Source organism: Manihot esculenta, chromosome 3 (genome assembly GCF_001659605.2).
Source record: "Manihot esculenta cultivar AM560-2 chromosome 3, M.esculenta_v8, whole genome shotgun sequence".
Lineage (NCBI taxonomy): Eukaryota > Viridiplantae > Streptophyta > Magnoliopsida > Malpighiales > Euphorbiaceae > Manihot > Manihot esculenta.
In genome coordinates this window covers 32,632,996-32,649,489 of record NC_035163.2, presented here as the reverse complement: position 1 = coordinate 32,649,489, position 16,494 = coordinate 32,632,996, and the positions used below count along the sequence as shown (strand labels likewise).

The 16,494-nt window shown below is 36.4% G+C and overlaps 3 protein-coding genes across 8 annotated transcripts; 2 read left to right on the top strand and 1 right to left on the bottom strand.

Moving 5' to 3' along the window:
* Positions 1–1,086: 1,086 nt before the first annotated feature.
* LOC110610886 (squamosa promoter-binding-like protein 1) lies at positions 1,087–7,959 on the top strand. Of its 3 annotated transcripts, none has more exons than XM_021750958.2 (10): positions 1,087–2,156; positions 2,464–2,645; positions 3,307–3,956; positions 4,630–4,704; positions 4,791–4,898; positions 5,141–5,258; positions 5,503–5,644; positions 5,845–5,995; positions 6,610–7,248; positions 7,365–7,959. In XM_021750958.2, the coding sequence occupies exons 1-10, from the start codon at positions 1,570–1,572 to the stop codon at positions 7,800–7,802; spliced, it is 3,090 nt and encodes a 1,029-aa protein (XP_021606650.1). In that variant the 5' UTR covers positions 1,087–1,569; the 3' UTR covers positions 7,803–7,959. The 3 variants fall into 3 exon arrangements, with proteins under 3 accessions (XP_021606650.1, XP_043811171.1, XP_021606651.1); XM_021750959.2 differs by having other exon boundaries at positions 2,020–2,156; positions 2,481–2,645; XM_043955236.1 differs by lacking the exon at positions 4,791–4,898.
* Positions 7,960–9,440: 1,481 nt separating this feature from the next.
* On the top strand, positions 9,441–11,447 carry LOC110611955 (pentatricopeptide repeat-containing protein At3g06430, chloroplastic). Of its 3 annotated transcripts, none has more exons than XM_021752542.1 (3): positions 9,441–9,848; positions 10,034–10,873; positions 10,961–11,447. In XM_021752542.1, exons 1-3 carry the CDS (start codon positions 9,504–9,506, stop codon positions 11,141–11,143), a joined length of 1,368 nt encoding a protein of 455 aa, XP_021608234.1. In that variant the 5' UTR covers positions 9,441–9,503; the 3' UTR covers positions 11,144–11,447. The 3 variants fall into 3 exon arrangements, with proteins under 3 accessions (XP_021608234.1, XP_021608235.1, XP_021608233.1); XM_021752543.1 differs by having other exon boundaries at positions 10,034–10,845; positions 10,961–11,131; XM_021752541.1 differs by having other exon boundaries at positions 10,034–11,447.
* A 1,994-nt stretch (positions 11,448–13,441) lies between these two features.
* Positions 13,442–15,781, bottom strand: LOC110612367. Of its 2 annotated transcripts, none has more exons than XM_043955438.1 (6): positions 15,492–15,781; positions 15,220–15,328; positions 14,966–15,135; positions 14,586–14,865; positions 14,313–14,479; positions 13,442–14,243 (listed from the first exon to the last, which is right to left on the bottom strand). In XM_043955438.1, exons 1-6 carry the CDS (start codon positions 15,511–15,513, stop codon positions 14,089–14,091), a joined length of 903 nt encoding a protein of 300 aa, XP_043811373.1. In that variant the 5' UTR covers positions 15,514–15,781; the 3' UTR covers positions 13,442–14,088. The 2 variants fall into 2 exon arrangements, with proteins under 2 accessions (XP_043811373.1, XP_021608831.1); XM_021753139.2 differs by having other exon boundaries at positions 15,220–15,334; positions 15,492–15,780.
* Between the last annotated feature and the right edge of the window lie 713 nt (positions 15,782–16,494).

The following is a 16,494-nucleotide window of genomic DNA, read 5'->3' as shown; positions in this document are numbered from 1 at the left end:
CAGATTAATAGTTTGAAACACCTCTCCTTACTCCTTATAGGTGGAAGAAAAGCATATGATGGTGTTTGTTGGATGATCCATTTATCACAAGAAGTTGAAAAAATAAGATAGTAGAAAAATTATAAATAATTTTTGGGAAGATGAAGATGAAGCTGAAGATGAAGCTGGGCCTTATAAGGGAAGGGAAGGGAAGGGAAGGTAATGAGATGAAAGCAGAAGGATTAATAAATAATACATAAATTTCTTCACACGAGTTTCTAATTAAGTAAAATTCATTTAATAAAAGTGGTGGGCTTTTACCAATTACCAGTACGCAATTTCATGCTTTAATTAATTAATAATATATAATGAAAACAAATTTAATAATATTTAATTATTATTAAATATTCACATCAGAGATGACGTAGAGAATGACTAAGTTTGGTGTAGGGATGCTTACAGGTTTCCCATAACGGATCTTCATCAATCATCATCTTCCTTTTTCTGTACCACCCAAACATTTTCCATTTGGATTTACGAGTCAAAAACCCTTGGCTCTTGTTTTGCAACGACCTCCATCTTCCACTGTTCACTCTCACATGCTGTTTGGTATAATTTCGATCCCTTTTTTTCCCCTCGAAGTATTCAATTTTCTCAAGACTCAATTTTCATATAACTATTTACTCTACAATCAAATTCATACATCCCCAATTGTCCAACCCTAAAATAACCAACAATAGCCGCAATTGTGAAGGCCACTAATTGACTGCTCTTCTTCAATTTCTCCCCATTCTCCATTCTAAAACAACCAAAAGATTCCCCCTCGATGTTATTGGAATTTTAATTGTTTCATTATTAAATTAACATTTTCTTTTATTCAAAGTCCATTTGACAAAAAAAAAATTATTAATTTAATATTCTTATTAATCAAATGGAGCCCACCTTTTATGTTCATTGAGAGTAAAATTTCGCCTCTCCCCAGAGACCGAAGACAGTGAAAGATTTTAAACGAATAGGTTCTTGACACGTAATAAACAAAAGACCAAATGTGGTGGGTTCTTACAGTGAGCGAAAGATTCCGAAACTTGGCAAAGTAAAATGAAAAAAGTGTACTAGTCCCTCATACCTCACTGAAACCCAATTCATCACACAAATCGCAATACCTATATTCTCTTCTCACGCTTCGCATACGCAATCTCTCACTAATTCTCCTCCTCCGCCCAACTTCCCATCTCCTCCTTTCATCGCTCATTCGTTACAAGTCCCTGTCTGTCTTGCTTTCAAGTTTCACGATGTTTTGTTATCGACTCATGGAATTGCTTTTCTCTTCTCTCTTTTTTGACGTCATAAATGGGTATTCTGGCTAACCCTTCTTTGGATACATGGATGTCTTGCTTTACTCTCTTTTTGTTTAGGGGGGGTGGGGTGGGGGGGCATACAGAGGATGCCTAGGACTAGGATTGTCTTTTTTGAGTTTAATTTCAGTGGCAATTTAAGTTTAAGTTCGTGATCTCTACGTGAAATTTCGCATTGAGATTCTTTTCTTTTATTAGTTTTTTTTCATCTTGCATTTCTGCGCTTTTGGTAAAAATGGAGGCTAAGATAAGAGGAAAGTCTCATCATTTCCATGGTCCAGTGGTGTCGGATTTGAAGGCTGTTGGAAAAAAGAGTTTGGAATGGGATTTAAACGACTGGAAATGGGACGGCGATCTTTTTGCAGCTACTCCATTGAATTCCGTGCCATCAGATTATCGGAGTAGACAGTTGTTCCCTGTTGGACCTGAAATTCCAGCAACTGGAGGTTTATTCACCGGTTCAGCTTCTTGTTCTGATAATAATGACCTGGGATTAGAGAAAGAAAAGAGAGAATTGGAGAAGAGAAGGAGGGTCGTGGTTGCCCAAGATGAAGACTTTACTGATGATGCTGCTGGGTCCCTTAATTTAAAGCTTGGTGGTCAAGCCTATCCAATTTTGGATGAAGATGCCAAGAGTGGAAAGAAGACAAAATTTATTGGGACTGCTTCAAATCGTGCGGTTTGTCAGGCGGAGGATTGTAGGGCTGACCTTACCAATGCCAAGGATTATCACCGACGGCATAAGGTTTGCGATATTCATTCCAAGGCCAGTAAAGCACTGGTGGGAAATGTTATGCAGAGGTTTTGCCAGCAATGTAGCAGGTCAGTTTTCTTTATTCCAATTGCCATTTTATAATCTTGTTAGTCTCGGATCAGATCAGCATAGCAGCTTCTTTATTTACCTACATTTTCACAGGAATATATATATAAAAAAAGATATTGTACCTCGCAGTGCTTGTAGTTAATCTATTAGATTTTTTTTCCTGTAGTTAATCTATTAGATTTTTTTCTTTTAAATGGTTTTTAACTTTTTAATTAGTTGCCATTTTCGGGTAAGAATATTATGTAAAGAATAAAAATGGATTTTTTTCGTCCCAGTTAGATGCAACTTGGTTATACTTATGAACAGGTTTCATGTTCTTCAAGAGTTTGATGAAGGGAAAAGAAGCTGTAGGCGGCGCCTGGCTGGCCATAACAAGCGGAGGAGGAAGACACATCCTGAAAATGTTGTCAGTGGGGGCTCCTTGAATGATGAAAACGGTAGTGGCTATCTACTGATAAGTCTACTGAGAATTCTTTCCAATTTGCCTAGTAAGTACGCCTCTTCTCAAGTTCATTTACTTGGCTGCTTCGTCAGTATAATAAAGTTGCAGCAGTTGTTTCCATATAATTTTTTTCATAAGCAATCCTTTTTTTTTGTTTTAATTAATTTTTTTTTATGTATAATGCTTTTCTTCTTGATGATAAATTTTTCTGGTAAACGGCTGTATGGCATGACATTTTTGGTTTACTCCGAGGGTGGACAAATTAGCATTTAATTATCTTTGTATGACATCCCAGTCAGTTCACTTGTGATATGTCCATGATAGGTAAGTGCTCCTTTTGCTTTGCAAGTGATGAAATGTGAAAATTTGTGATTATCAACTTGTCTCAGTTGGATGTATCTAAACTGATTCTTCTTGTGGAATTCCTGTATCAAGCTGAGACCCCTTTTGAATATTGTTGATAATTATAGCATTACAGTATCTCACAATTAGTTAGTTTTTAGTTTGGCACCATTTACATATGATACAAGTTGGTGCCACGGAGTTGAAAGTATGTTACTAGATTTGAAGCAACATGAGTTTATTTGTCAAAATATATTTTTATATATTCAGTTGATTTCTGTGCAATTTTTCACTCTCCCTTTACTTTGATGTCATAATTGTCAATCATATTTTATTCTACAGATTCTGATTTCTTTGAATTGCAGCAAATAGCTCCAATCAAACAAAGGATCAGGATCTGCTTTCTCATCTATTGAGGAACCTGGCCAATATTGCTGGTACAACTAGTGGAAGGAGCATATCTGGATTACTGCAAGAATCTCAAGGTTTAATAAATGCTGGAACTACCGTTGGGACTCTTGAAAAGGTGCCCAACATGATTAGAAATGGTTTTGAATCTGCCGGGCCTTCTACTTCAGCCTCTAAGAAAGATGATTGCACTAATTCTCATGACGCAGTGAGGCCTTTGGGCCAATTTGGGACTCCACCTGTTTCTGATTTGGCACAGAAAAGAATATTCAACAATGATTTCCAGGGTGGAATTCCAGAAGCCATATCAGGTCCGCAGTCCACAGAATTATTCCCATCAAGGTGCAACCTTCCAACCAAAGTAAATGAATCGGCAGCTGTAGTTGGGAGAATCAAGTTCAATAACATTGACTTGAATAGTGCTTATGATGGCTCGCAAGACTGTTCAGGGAACATAGAGAGGTCTATTGCCCCTGTAAATCCAGTGACGGGGTCTGCCAGTTGCCCTTTATGGGAACAGTCAGACTTTCATAAAAAAAATCCACAGATGAGCGGAAACTCAGATTCAACATCCCAGTCGCCTTCAAGTTCGAATGGAGAGGCTCAGGTTATATATTCTTTTCCTTTCTCCTGTGATTGCCCACCTTTGCAATTTAAGTTTGTATATCCTTTGGTTATCTGGATTACACCTTGTAGTTTTTACTGTTTCCAAGGGTAAACACATATGCCTCTTTGGTTTTTGTCTAAATGCATTGAAACAAGCTCAACTTTCTATTGTGTTTTTTTATGTTTTCTGGCTTCTTGAATGCATCTGAAGTTTCTCTTGAAAACAACTATTGGATGAGTACTACTGAAGTGAATAGGATACAATATGAAATATAAACAATATTTTGGTTCTAGTTCTCATGTCGTTTGCTGCCAGTGATGGATGTATAACCACAAATGGGGGGCCCTTTTGACTCACCCCATTTTTTTTTTCTGGATCCAAAGTATGCTTCCAACGTGACTGTAACATATTTGACAAGTTTTAAGGCATTCTATGATTCATGATTAGCGAACTATTTTTGAAGCATCTGCTTCATGTTACTATCATGGACATAAAGTGTTCAAAAGTGAGTATGGCGACAATTTTTTTCAAATTCTTTTTGTTCTTTTGAATTATAAAGGAAAACGTATGCAAGTGTTGCATATGCAAACAGCCATGAGTGGTTAAGCTTGCTTCTTGTGATTCAAATATTAAATGTGCATTAAATAATTAAATCTCTTGATTATATTGTCAGAGTCGCACGGACCGAATTGTTTTTAAACTCTTTGGAAAGGAGCCAAATGATTTTCCTGTTGCTTTGCGTACACAGGTACTTTCTGCTCTGCTCTTTAAGTGAAAATTTGCTATTTGATCTTTGTTGTATATGGTTTATTCTCTAACCTGGCATATCTTCAGATCCTTGATTGGTTATCTCACAGTCCCACTGACATTGAAAGCTATATAAGGCCAGGCTGTATCATATTAACATTATATCTTCGTTTGAGCAGATCTCAATGGGAGGAGGTATGTCCATTCCACTACCAGAAATGACAGTTGCTAATCCATATATCAGATGGATTCTTTGTTAATACCAGATTGCTTACTGCTAAATCCTCACCCTAAAAGGAATTATTAATTTTTTTTTTTTAATAAATGCCATACAATTAATTGTTTTATTCTGAACAATTTTTTTTTTCATTTTTTTGTTTGCTGCTATGTCCTATATATGATGAAACTTTTTAGTTTTCTTTCTAAATGACTTGCAGATCTGCCTTAATTTGGGCACCAGTTTGAGTATCCTTCTTAATGCATCTATTGACTCTTTTTGGAGAACGGGATGGGTTTATGCTAGGGTACAGCATTGTGTATCCTTTATTTATAATGGTTTGTCCTTCTCTCTCTTCTCTCCTGCTTTTTTCTGTGTTTGTGTGTGTCCTGTCTCTGTGCATTTCAATGCATTCTTATGTTATTATGAGAAACAAAGAAAGGGTGATAGGGGGCATTTGAGGTGGAAGGCATTAAAAGAAAGTATAGAGAAAGGGAAAAAAAGCCGCCCTATGAATCATGAATTCTGCAGTGACATGGAGATCAAAGAGAAGCATTTTGATTTGCTTTATCTGTGATGCAGGTCAAGTTGTTTTGGACACGCCCTTACATCTAAAGAGCCATAAAAGCTGCAGGATCTTAAGCGTCAAACCTGTTGCAGTGTCTTTATCTGAGAGAATGCATTTTCTAGTAAAGGGGTTCAACATTTCCCGACCTACCACTAGGTGACATGGTCTCCTCTGTAAATTTAACTATCTTCCTTAGTTTCTCTGAAAATTGAGACTTGATTTATCTTGTTTGTTTTCAAAGCATCTTTTATTCTCTTTTTGAAAATGGAAGAAAAAATAGACTAGGTTTCATGATAGAAATTTTTTGGAAGTATGAAGGTTCCTATGCAATTAAGTCAATCTCTCTTTCATTCCAGGTTACTATGTGCTCTGGAAGGAAAATATCTGGTCCAGGAAAATTCTTGTTACTTAATGGATGGTGCAGATGGAAACAATGATTGTCACGAGCTTCAGTGCTTAAGCTTTCCTTGCTCTATACCAAACATAACTGGAAGAGGCTTCATTGAGGTGCTAGCATGTTCTCTTCTATTTCCTGATGTTCTATTCTCTTGTTTTCCTTTAGCGAGCAACGTGGATGGTTCTTTCTTAAAGTTTATCCTTCTTGTGATTTAACCTTCTATTGTTATTCACGTGCTATACTGTAAACTTACTTTGGTTAGTTCTTTCAGTCTGAATATTTTTGGGGTCCCAATTCCTACTAACTTGTGGTCTATTAAAGGGTGAAAGACCTCAATCAGGATGTGTATAGAGTTTTTTGTTAAACTACTTTCTAGCTTTGAAGGCAGATCTATTTGTGAATCGTTGTGTGAGTGACAGTCATTTGTGTTTTCGCCCTTGGCATTTATACCTTTAAACTTATGCTTTCAATAGCCTTAAATTCCCTCATGAAGAAAGGAGGTTGCTTATTGATCTAGCATAATTAATGTGCCTCTCTCTCTTTCTCTGGATGTATGAATATTGCCATTTATAAATACAGGTAAAAACTAGTTCAGCAGCAGACCCAGTGTGTTGTAAATAAAATGCCAGGTCTTTTGCTTAGTTTCAAGCACTGAAGAGAACCATCAATTCCTATGTTTTATATAGTTATGCTTGTTTGTGTTGAGAATTTGTTTTCCTGTCAGGTAGAGGACCATGGTCTTAGCAGCAGCTTCTTTCCATTTATAGTTGCGGAGCAAGAAGTGTGTAGAGAGATCCGTGTGCTGGAGGAAGCAATTGAGGTAGTTGAGGCTGCTGATGACATTCATAAAAATGCTGAGGGCATAGAAGCCAAGAATCAAGCACTGGACTTTATACATGAAATGGGTTGGCTCCTACACAGAAGTCACTTGAAGTTTAGGCTGGGTCACTTGTATCGCAACTCAGATCTCTTCCCTTTCGGACGGTGCAAGTGGCTTATAGAGTTCTCAATCAATCATGATTGGTGTGCCGTGGTGAAGAAACTCCTGGTTATTCTTTTTGAGGGAACAGTAGATACAGGGGACCATTCATCAATTGAGCTTGCACTATTGGACATGAATCTGCTCCACCAAGCTGTGCGGAGAAATTGCAGACCTATGGTGGAATTGCTACTAAAGTTTGTCCCAGATAAACCATTTGGTAGACAAGGAGCAGAGCAAAAACAAGGTGTCAATGGGAAAAATAACAACTTCATATTTAAACCTGATGTTGTTGGGCCAGCTGGGTTGACTCCTCTCCATGTTGCAGCTAGTAAAGATGGCTCTGAGAATGTCTTGGATGCCTTAACGGATGATCCTGGATTGGTATCTACTTGTCTCTGTGTTACGTGGCAATTTTTTTTTATGAATCCTAGTATATCTGCATTTAATTTTCTTCCCCTCTTTGTTTTGCTCTGCTAATATCAATGTGTTCCCCCCAGGTGGGAATTGAAGCTTGGAGGACAGCTCGTGACAGTACCGGTTTGACCCCTAACGATTATGCATGCCTGCGAGGCTACTACTCTTACATGCATTTAGTCCAGAGGAAAATCAAGAAATCAGAAAATGGGCATGTGGTGCTTAATATCCCCAAAAGCCTCCCAGATTGCAGCACCCAAAGGAAAGATGGGCTCAAATCATCGAAAATTACTGGATTGGAAATTGGGAAGATGGAGATGCAGCAGCATTGCAAGTTATGTGAAATGAAGCTGGCTTGTGGCCAAACAAGAACTTCATTGGTTTACAGGCCGGCAATGCTATCTATGGTGACCATTGCAGCTGTTTGTGTGTGTGTGGCTCTGCTCTTCAAGAGTTCTCCTGAAGTTCTATATGTGTTCCAGCCCTTCAGGTGGGAGTTACTCAAGTATGGATCAAGCTAAAGATAGTTGTGTATCAATTTTTCCAGCACTGGGTTGGACATTTTATTTTCTTCTTTCTTTTTGCCCCAGAAAAAATAAGGTAGAAGCCCTAATGATGTGAATATGTATTGAAAATAGTTAATTTTAAGTAATAATATAGCAGGAAAATATTACACTAGCTTTTTTCTTTGAACTTTCCGGTCTCGCTTTGGGCTTTTTGCAAAATTAGGGGTGGAAGAAAGAATTATTTGTGTATTTAAGGTTGGAGAGAAATTATTTGTGGATTTGGAGTTGGGCGCCGGCCATTATTTTTTTCTTTTAAGAATGGTCTGGCGTCCCTTTAAGTGGCACTAAACCATTATTTATTTATTTATTTATTTTTTATTTATTAAAATATTATAATTATATTAATTAATTAATATACAAGTGTATAAATATTTAAAATTATAAAAATTAAATTTATTTTTATTGGACTGCTATTATGCAGTCGTACATAATTATACAATAATATTAATGTCTTAATATTTTGGAGAGTTATGAAATATATTATTATATAATTTGATAACCGCCGGACTTTTCTCACTCTAACAGAAGCTAAATCCGAAAAAGTGAAATAGGTCTAAGGTCTCAGAAACTCATTTCATTTAACCGGTCCAATATCTTCGGTCCTGACCTAGACAGACACGGGGCAGATCAGACTACCCGCGAGTCTGGTCCAGCACGAGGAGTCCAGTCTGGTGATGTGACTCGAAGAAGGACAACAAACCCAGTCAATTCGCAGCTCTGTCCACATGCACACTGGAAGAATTAAATGGCCTGATGTGAAGAGGGGTTCTGACACTTCCGTACTAGCGATCTAAGCACCTTCGGTTGTAATTAGATAATATTAAATATTTTTATAATAATAAATATTTTTTATAATTTTAATATATTAATATTTAATAAATTTTATTATTAATTTTTAAATAAAAAATGACTATAATATATAATTTCATAATTATAAAATTAATATTATACTGCGATTAGATATAAAAAATAATTCGATTGTAATTAGATATATAAAAATAATTTATTATATATTTATTTAATGATAAAACTTTTTATTGTTTTAATAAATTAACACAGTAATATTATTATTAAATAATATCAATAATTTTTTAATTATATAATAATGTTATTTTATAATTCTATAAATTATTAAAATTTTATAAAAAAATAAAGTAATAAACAATAGCCTCACACCGTTAGGGCATTCTTAAAAAAAAAAAAAAAATGGCCGGCGCCATTTTAAATGGCGCCAGACTCTCTTTTCGGCTGCCATCTAGCAGTTAAACTCCAAATTTATAAATAATTTTTCTCCGATCGTAAATTCATAAATAAATTTTCTTTCACCTCTAATTTTATAAATTTTGCAAAAAGCCCACATATTCATCAGAAAATGCCACCATAAATTATTAAGAAATTCATAATAAAAACCGATATATGTAGTGGGAGCAAAATGAATCTAATTTTGATATTGATTCAATCTGTACTTCATTAGAAAAACAATTGTTATCAACAACATATCATCCATAAACCATAGTTAAAAAATAAATAGTGTGTTAAGGGCAAAACAACTTCTGGCCAAGGATGACCATGTAATTTCTCACTACTTGCTGCTTCCACTTGTAGACATGATAAAATATCGGGTTCGTCTGTCGTAGACCGAGTCCCAGAAATGAAATGGCAACATCGGTTTCTCTCTCGTTTTCATCTTCGCTCCTTCCCTCTCCTCTCCACCATAGCAACAACAGTAACACTAACACTAGGACGCATCAACCAAAACTGAGACTTGTTCGATGTGCATATTCTGCTTGCTCTGCTACTTCTGTTTCCTCTCCTAAAAAGAAGCACTGGAAGCAGGGCGAATTCCCTGGAACTACTGAATCTTTCGTTCCCAGGAGAACACCTCTCAAGAATATCAAAAAGAAATTGGACCGTAAGAACAATGCCAGGGCCTGGGTCAACACTGTCACTGAAGCCTTGTCTGATCGGATCCTCAAGAAGCACTGGTCCCAAGCCCTCGAGGTTACCCATCCCTTTTCTTCCTTCCGAAACTTTCTTTACAATTTTGCTACTGGCTGTTTACTTTAGCAGCTTCCTGGCGATGGATAAATTTTGCTTATGTAAACTTGCTCTTTATATTTACTCCGCAACCCACGACTGGTTTTTTCTCCTTTTTTATATGTAATGGCGCTAATTTGGATGTGTAGGTGTTTGAGATGCTAAGAGGTCAACCCTTCTATTACCCGAAAGAAGGGACCTACATGAAACTTCTAGTTTTGCTGGGGAAATCTGGCCAGGCAAATCGTGCCCACCAACTCTTCGATGAAATGATTGAAGAAGGATTGGAACCCACAGCTGAACTCTACACTGCGTTGCTGGCTGCTTATTGTCGCAACAATCTCATCGATGGGGCTTTTTCCGTTCTCAATCAAATGAAGTCTCTCCCTCGTTGCCAGCCTGACGTTTTCACCTATAGCACATTACTCAAGGCTTGTGTTGATGCTTCAAGATTTGAGCTGGTGGACACTTTATACCAAGAAATGGATGAAAGATTGATCACTCCAAACACAGTCACACAAAATATAGTTTTAAGCGGATATGGGAAGGCAGGGATGTATGACCAGATGGAGAAAGTGCTATCTGGGATGCTAGAGAGCACAGGGTGCAAACCTGATGTTTGGACCATGAATATCATCCTCAATGTGTTTGGTACCAAGGGTCAGATTGATTCTATGGAAAGATGGTATGAGAAGTTTCTCAATTTTGGAATTGAACCAGAAACTCGTACTTTCAATATTTTGATTAGTGCCTATGGAAAGAAACGGATGTATGATAAGATGTCATTGGTAATGGAGTACATGCGCAAGCTTCAGTTTCCTTGGACGACCGCAACTTACAACAATGTGATTGAGGTTTTTGCGGAGGTGGGGGATGTTAAACATATGGAGTATACATTTGATCAGATGCGAGCAGAGGGAATGAAAGCAGACACCAATACATTTTGTCTCCTTATTAACGGGTATGCCAATGCAGGTCTCTTCCATAAGGTAATTAGCAGTGTTCAGTTGGCTGCGAAGTTTGAAATATCTGAGAATACCATGTTCTATAATGCTGTTATTTCTGCATGTGCAAAGGCAGAGGATTTGATGGAGATGGAGAGAGTTTTTAAGCGGATGAAAGATAATCAATGTGAACCAGATTCAAGAACCTACTCTATCATGGTGGAGGCATACAAGAAGGAAGGTATGAATGACAAAATCTATTATTTGGAACAGGAGAAACAGAGGATGATTCCCAGTGGCTCTTTAAGTGAATAGATCATTAGTGGGCTGTTTGATTGCTGATTGACAGCTTCTAGCGCAGGTTCTAGTTTGTGCTAGTTTCACCCCTTAAGTAAATATCAAACGCACTTTTTGCAAGGAGTAGCTCGAATGCGGAGCTCAACAATTCGATACTGGATGGTAACGATACTTGGTACCTTTCAGGTTGCTTGTTCCTTATGGATTAATCCAATGTTCCATGCATGTGTAAGATGTACAACATTCTATGCATACGCAAATTTTTTAGGACATTTTTAAGTACAACATGGAATGTGACACTTCTCTTGCTCTTTCTGCACAAGACTTCTAGCAACTCCCTTTGCTTATGCAATTGACTTTGAGCCAATCGACAGAAAAATTGAATCACTTTACAAGTATTGAGAACATATGATATATGATTAATGTAACTTTGAAACGAATTCAAACATTCCAATATTCAGTCCAAGGCCTATGTTGTAATTGGCTTAGTCCAATGGATTAGTTATCATAGGCTACACAAGCACCGACTGGTGACGTTAATAAGCAGTAAACGGCGCAGCCAAGGAATGCAAATTCTGTTATTGTTACGATCCAAAAAAAGGCTGAAGAAGGAGACCATGCCAGGCTTGACAATTGATGAAAACGCCATCTCAATCGAGTCATCAAGCTCATTTTGTTATAGAAGACAATCACTTGGGATTCATTCGGAGTCGGACTAAAGTGCGATTTAGCTTGGTCCTTGTTTAAGTCGGATATCAACTTTCAATGCACAAGTCAATCATGAATTGACAATTTTTTGCGACAGCTTCATACATTCTTAGTTGTCGAATAACCCATGGCAGCTTACAGAGAGACCACAAATGTCCTAGTCGGTTTGGCAACTACTTATAACAATGTGCACAGCAGAGGAATAAGAAAATGAAAATTCTTGAAAAACCAATCCAACCCGCATGTGCCATTTCCATGAATTTTTTCTTTGGCTTCTTTCGTCAAAAACTCTTGCACCACACGTGCATCTGTACCGGAGGTCGCGCTATGCTGGTGGCCAAGCCGTTCAAACGTATACGCATATTGTCACATACTAAATGTTTCAAAATTCGAAATTCACTGTGAATGTGGCAATAGAAATTTTAATTGAGGAGAAAGTGCTTGATAGTGAACACAAGAAAATGATATTGGAAGGAAGAAGATTTGTATTGCTTTAAAAGAGTTTTATAAAGTGTGAGTATTTTAACCAAAACTTCAATGATGTACAAATGAATCTTTATGGGGGTATTTATAGGCATCCTACCTCCTCAACATGTGGTGGAGATGCATTGCCTAATTTGTGGACAGAATTATTCTTCTAGAACATTCAGGAGTTTTTTTTGGTAATTTTACATTTTTTGGAGAATTCTAGATTTGGCTGGCGGAGCTTTCTAGTAGAGTTCTGAAACCTTCTGGACTGATCTGGCTGTTTTTAGGCTGTTTTGAGTGCTTATGACTAATTTCAGACTGTTCTAGAATCCTCCAGCGGCCAACCAGACTCTTCTAGCCAATTCTCGCATGCTCCGGACCCGTTTGGAAGCCTCGTGCCCATCCCAGTACGCCCATCCCAGTACGTTCCAGCACCTTGTGTTGCTTTCCCGTGGCTGGCAGACTCAAATCTCGTCTGGCATAGCTTCGTAGGCCAACCAGCAGCGATGGCAATTCCGCACAGCTGCCTGAGCTCCTTTGCGCGTCTCGTTTAGTCGCTTCGTAGGTTTACTATCGGCTGTCGCAATTCTTCCTTTGCCGAAAAATTTTAAATTTTTGGGAGAGTTGGAAAGAGGCATGAGAATATTCACTTGCATAATTCGATACAGCTGCCACAATGCCTTTGTTTCCTATTTTTCTTTGTACATAGTATCTCGAAAAAAGCACGCCAAATCATCGCAGATAACAAGTAGTAAACTTGTTAGCTCCATCAGGCTGTTGACCTAGGAAAATAATTCCACTTCCATCATCTCGCACCCAAAACTCCAAGCTGTTATGAGGAAGCAGATGCGCAGGTTCATGGTAGAAACCACTTGATGAGGAAAAAAGGTGGATTTTACAGATAATCCACACAAAGTGAGGCCCAAGACACCTACACGTACATATTAATTAAATTTCTAATTATTTCCTATAATTATATTATTTATTTTATAGCGATAAATTATATATTTAATTAACAGTTTTTTTTATATTATTTTGAACTTTAATATTTTAGTACTTAAATTCATATAAATAATATATTACTTTATAAAATAATTTTATAAATAATAATAAAAAAATATTTTGATACTTACGCGGGCAAAGAACGAGTTATACACAAACCTAATATCCTCCGAGGGAGAGAGGGGGTAGGAAGAAATGTTGGGGCCCACTAGCTCACCGACCGAGCCCAGCAACTATTTGATTAGGTGAGGCAGCTCGGCTTGGCTTTTCAGCCCAAATCAAATGGGTTGTATTGAACCACGAGAAAATGCCTTCTACTCGTAAACTTTGATTTGACTCGACCCCGGCTTCTGCCTTGCCTAATTTTTTTAAAATTAATTGTATATTCATTAAATTAATTTAGTGGATAAATACAGATATTATGTAGAGGAAAGCTACCAGCTTAGAGGAAGTGATGAGGAATGCATAATTCATAAATTGGATTCTAAGCTGAAAATATTATGTTTGCTAACTGCACACTTCTCTTCATGGACTTGTCACTGTTTTCATTCTTTCACCTTTGAGAAGTCTTCAAAAAATCATTTCAAATTCGCATTGTGAAGTAAATAATATATTTAGTTAGTGAAATTAAAAAATAAAGAATTATATTTTCTCGATAAATATTTTGCTAAGAAATTGTCAAATCTAACTCATTAAAAACATGTTAAAAAGGGTTCACATTTCATTCATTTAAACACTCCAATGCATAATTGCTTATTTATTCATACACCAATTTGCATAAGCAATTAAAGCACTTTAACCTCTCCCACAAGGTAAATCCCAGCTTCCACAAAACAAACGTCTCCAACTACTAGCCGATTTTTCATTCCATCAAATTCAGCAACTGAAATCAATGTTGACCATCCATGCTCTGAACTCGACCCACTGAACCAGAACTTATCTGCTACACACACCATCAACACATTAAGTTTCCATAAAGGATTGATTAACTAAACTAATAAGTTTTCACCTGTAGCACTGATGTGCTTATGCTTGCATTGATCCAGGATGCGCAAGCTCACTTGTGCATATGTTTTGTAGCTGGGGACACGCGCTGTTGGATCTGCCAAAGCCAAATATAGAGAAATGTGGCTATTATTTTTCAGGCCTTTTCCCCTGGGATACAGCTTTATCTTCCTGAAACAACCAACATAAAGTTTACTCACAAAAACCCTCATCTCCATCTTTGGCCTAACATATAATACTAAAAAAAAAAAAAAAAAAAAAAAGGAAAAGAAAATACCAATTATGTTTCCCCACAGTGAATACTTGGGATTCAACGCATTCTTCTTTTCTCTTGGTAGAGAATTCAGCAATCTTCCATTTGTGGGTAATAGGGAGGCCTGCCTTTATCATCGACAAGGACTCTCCCCTGCCTGTTGTCCCAGATTCACAGACGTATTCCACCTTTACTCCAACACTAAAACTATTCCTACAATCTTTATATTTTTCAAGAGGAACGAATTTATCCAAACCGCATTCATGCTTCAACAGGTGAAAGCACCCCTTTATCACCTCCGCATCTGTTCCAGACAACCTCATAAAACTATTAACATGGACCACAAAACTTGTAAATTTGCTGAAATCGTTTTTAATTTTTTCAAGCTTGGTTTTAAGATATGCCTTGTGGTTTGATTTCCAAGAACTCTTTCTTGTCCTGATCATACAGATACAAGTGAAACGCTGCACGAACTTCCAAACCAAGCATTACAGGGTCTGCCAATGCTAAATAGACAGAGATGTGCTTTGTTACATTCCTGCTTCTGTTTCCATTTGGGTAGATAACCAACCTCCTGTGACCAAATAATATATGATTATGCACTAATTAAAACCAAAAAATGACTGCAACCCACGAATAATTAAGCAAGGAAAAGTACCATTTGTAGCCTCTAGCTTCAAATACTTGTGATTTGTATTTCTCCATCTCCTTTCCAATTAACGAAAGGTTCTCTATTGAGATTTCATAATCAGGTTGTGATGATCTATCTGACACTGGTCATGAATAATAATAGCTTATATTAGCATGCACTTCATAATATCAAAAAGAAAGAGGTTTAGCTGGCTATGATCGAAAACAAAGTTCATTTCTGGCGAGAGAAAAAAAAAAGAAAGCAGCTTTGTTTATGAATGAGAAAGGCAGAGGGCATACCAGCTGGGACGAGACTAGACATGTCGATGATATCTGCAAAGAGAACTTAATTGAAGATGTGATAAATATTAAAATTGTTCCTCATATGTATATAACAAGCTTTGGCAGGGAGTTTTTATTCCAAACTTGAACGTTCGTTCTAAAGGGTGAATCTATTAAAGATGATTGCTTTGTACTTCATTCCACAGCCTCCTTGCAAGCAATGGCGAAGCTACCTTGGTCTCAATAATACCATTTGGATATAATCTCATGTGACATTCTATTATACAAGTAATGCTGCATGTCAATAATGTCTACACCTATTTACTCATGTAATTTGTAAATTTAATTATTAATATATAAATTTTTTTCTTACTAATAATTTATGTTTTAAAATTTAATAATTCCATAAAACATTTAATATTATTACTTATAAAACTTAAAATATCTAATTATTTATGTGAGCAGATTCATGGGTATTTCATATATAAAGATGAAATCTAAATTTAAATGGTGGTGTTCTTATTAAATTTAAATTCATTATTGTTATTAATATAAAATGTAAAATAATTTTATCTACTAATGATGGCTTTATGAGCTATATTCTTGAAGGATTGGTAGGGTACACTGTTATTTTTACTATTGTTACAATTAGGATAATAATTAATAATTTATAATAGGTCAAAGTCCCAATTAGTTCTTCTATTTAAGAGATGAAAGTCATTTCTTCTAATTTGAATTAATATTGCAAATTTCATTAAATGGAACATTATCAATTTCATCAATTTTAAGGATAAACTTGTGATTTCCCAGAGAGATCGAATCATTTTCCATTTATTAAATCAATCATAACCACTTAATTTTTTTCAAACAAAAAAAACTTTCTTTAATTAAACTAATAAAGTTATACTTTATATTTTTCATCGATTTTCTCATCTTTGTCTAATAAAACTTCCTCCAATGTACAAAAAATAGTTTACTTTCTTTCTTCTTCTGTTTTTTTTTTTTTTTTTTGGCATTCGTC

Excerpts from the sequence above, each read along its gene's own strand:
- LOC110610886 (XM_021750958.2), top strand. The coding sequence starts at position 1,570 with ATGGAGGCTAAGATAAGAGGAAAGTCTCATCATTTCCATGGTCCAGTG. Across the intron at positions 5,645-5,844 it reads ATTTCCCGACCTACCACTAG|GTTACTATGTGCTCTGGAAG; the intron begins GTGACATGGTCT and ends CTTTCATTCCAG. Across the intron at positions 7,249-7,364 it reads TAACGGATGATCCTGGATTG|GTGGGAATTGAAGCTTGGAG; the intron begins GTATCTACTTGT and ends TGTTCCCCCCAG.
- LOC110611955 (XM_021752541.1), top strand. The coding sequence starts at position 9,504 with ATGGCAACATCGGTTTCTCTCTCGTTTTCATCTTCGCTCCTTCCCTCT. Across the intron at positions 9,849-10,033 it reads ACTGGTCCCAAGCCCTCGAG|GTGTTTGAGATGCTAAGAGG; the intron begins GTTACCCATCCC and ends TTGGATGTGTAG.
- LOC110612367 (XM_021753139.2), bottom strand. The coding sequence starts at position 15,513 with ATGTCTAGTCTCGTCCCAGCTG. Across the intron at positions 15,136-15,219 it reads GAAGCTAGAGGCTACAAATG|GAGGTTGGTTATCTACCCAA; the intron begins GTACTTTTCCTT and ends ATTTGGTCACAG. Across the intron at positions 14,866-14,965 it reads CTTGGAAATCAAACCACAAG|ATGCGGAGGTGATAAAGGGG; the intron begins GCATATCTTAAA and ends TGTCTGGAACAG.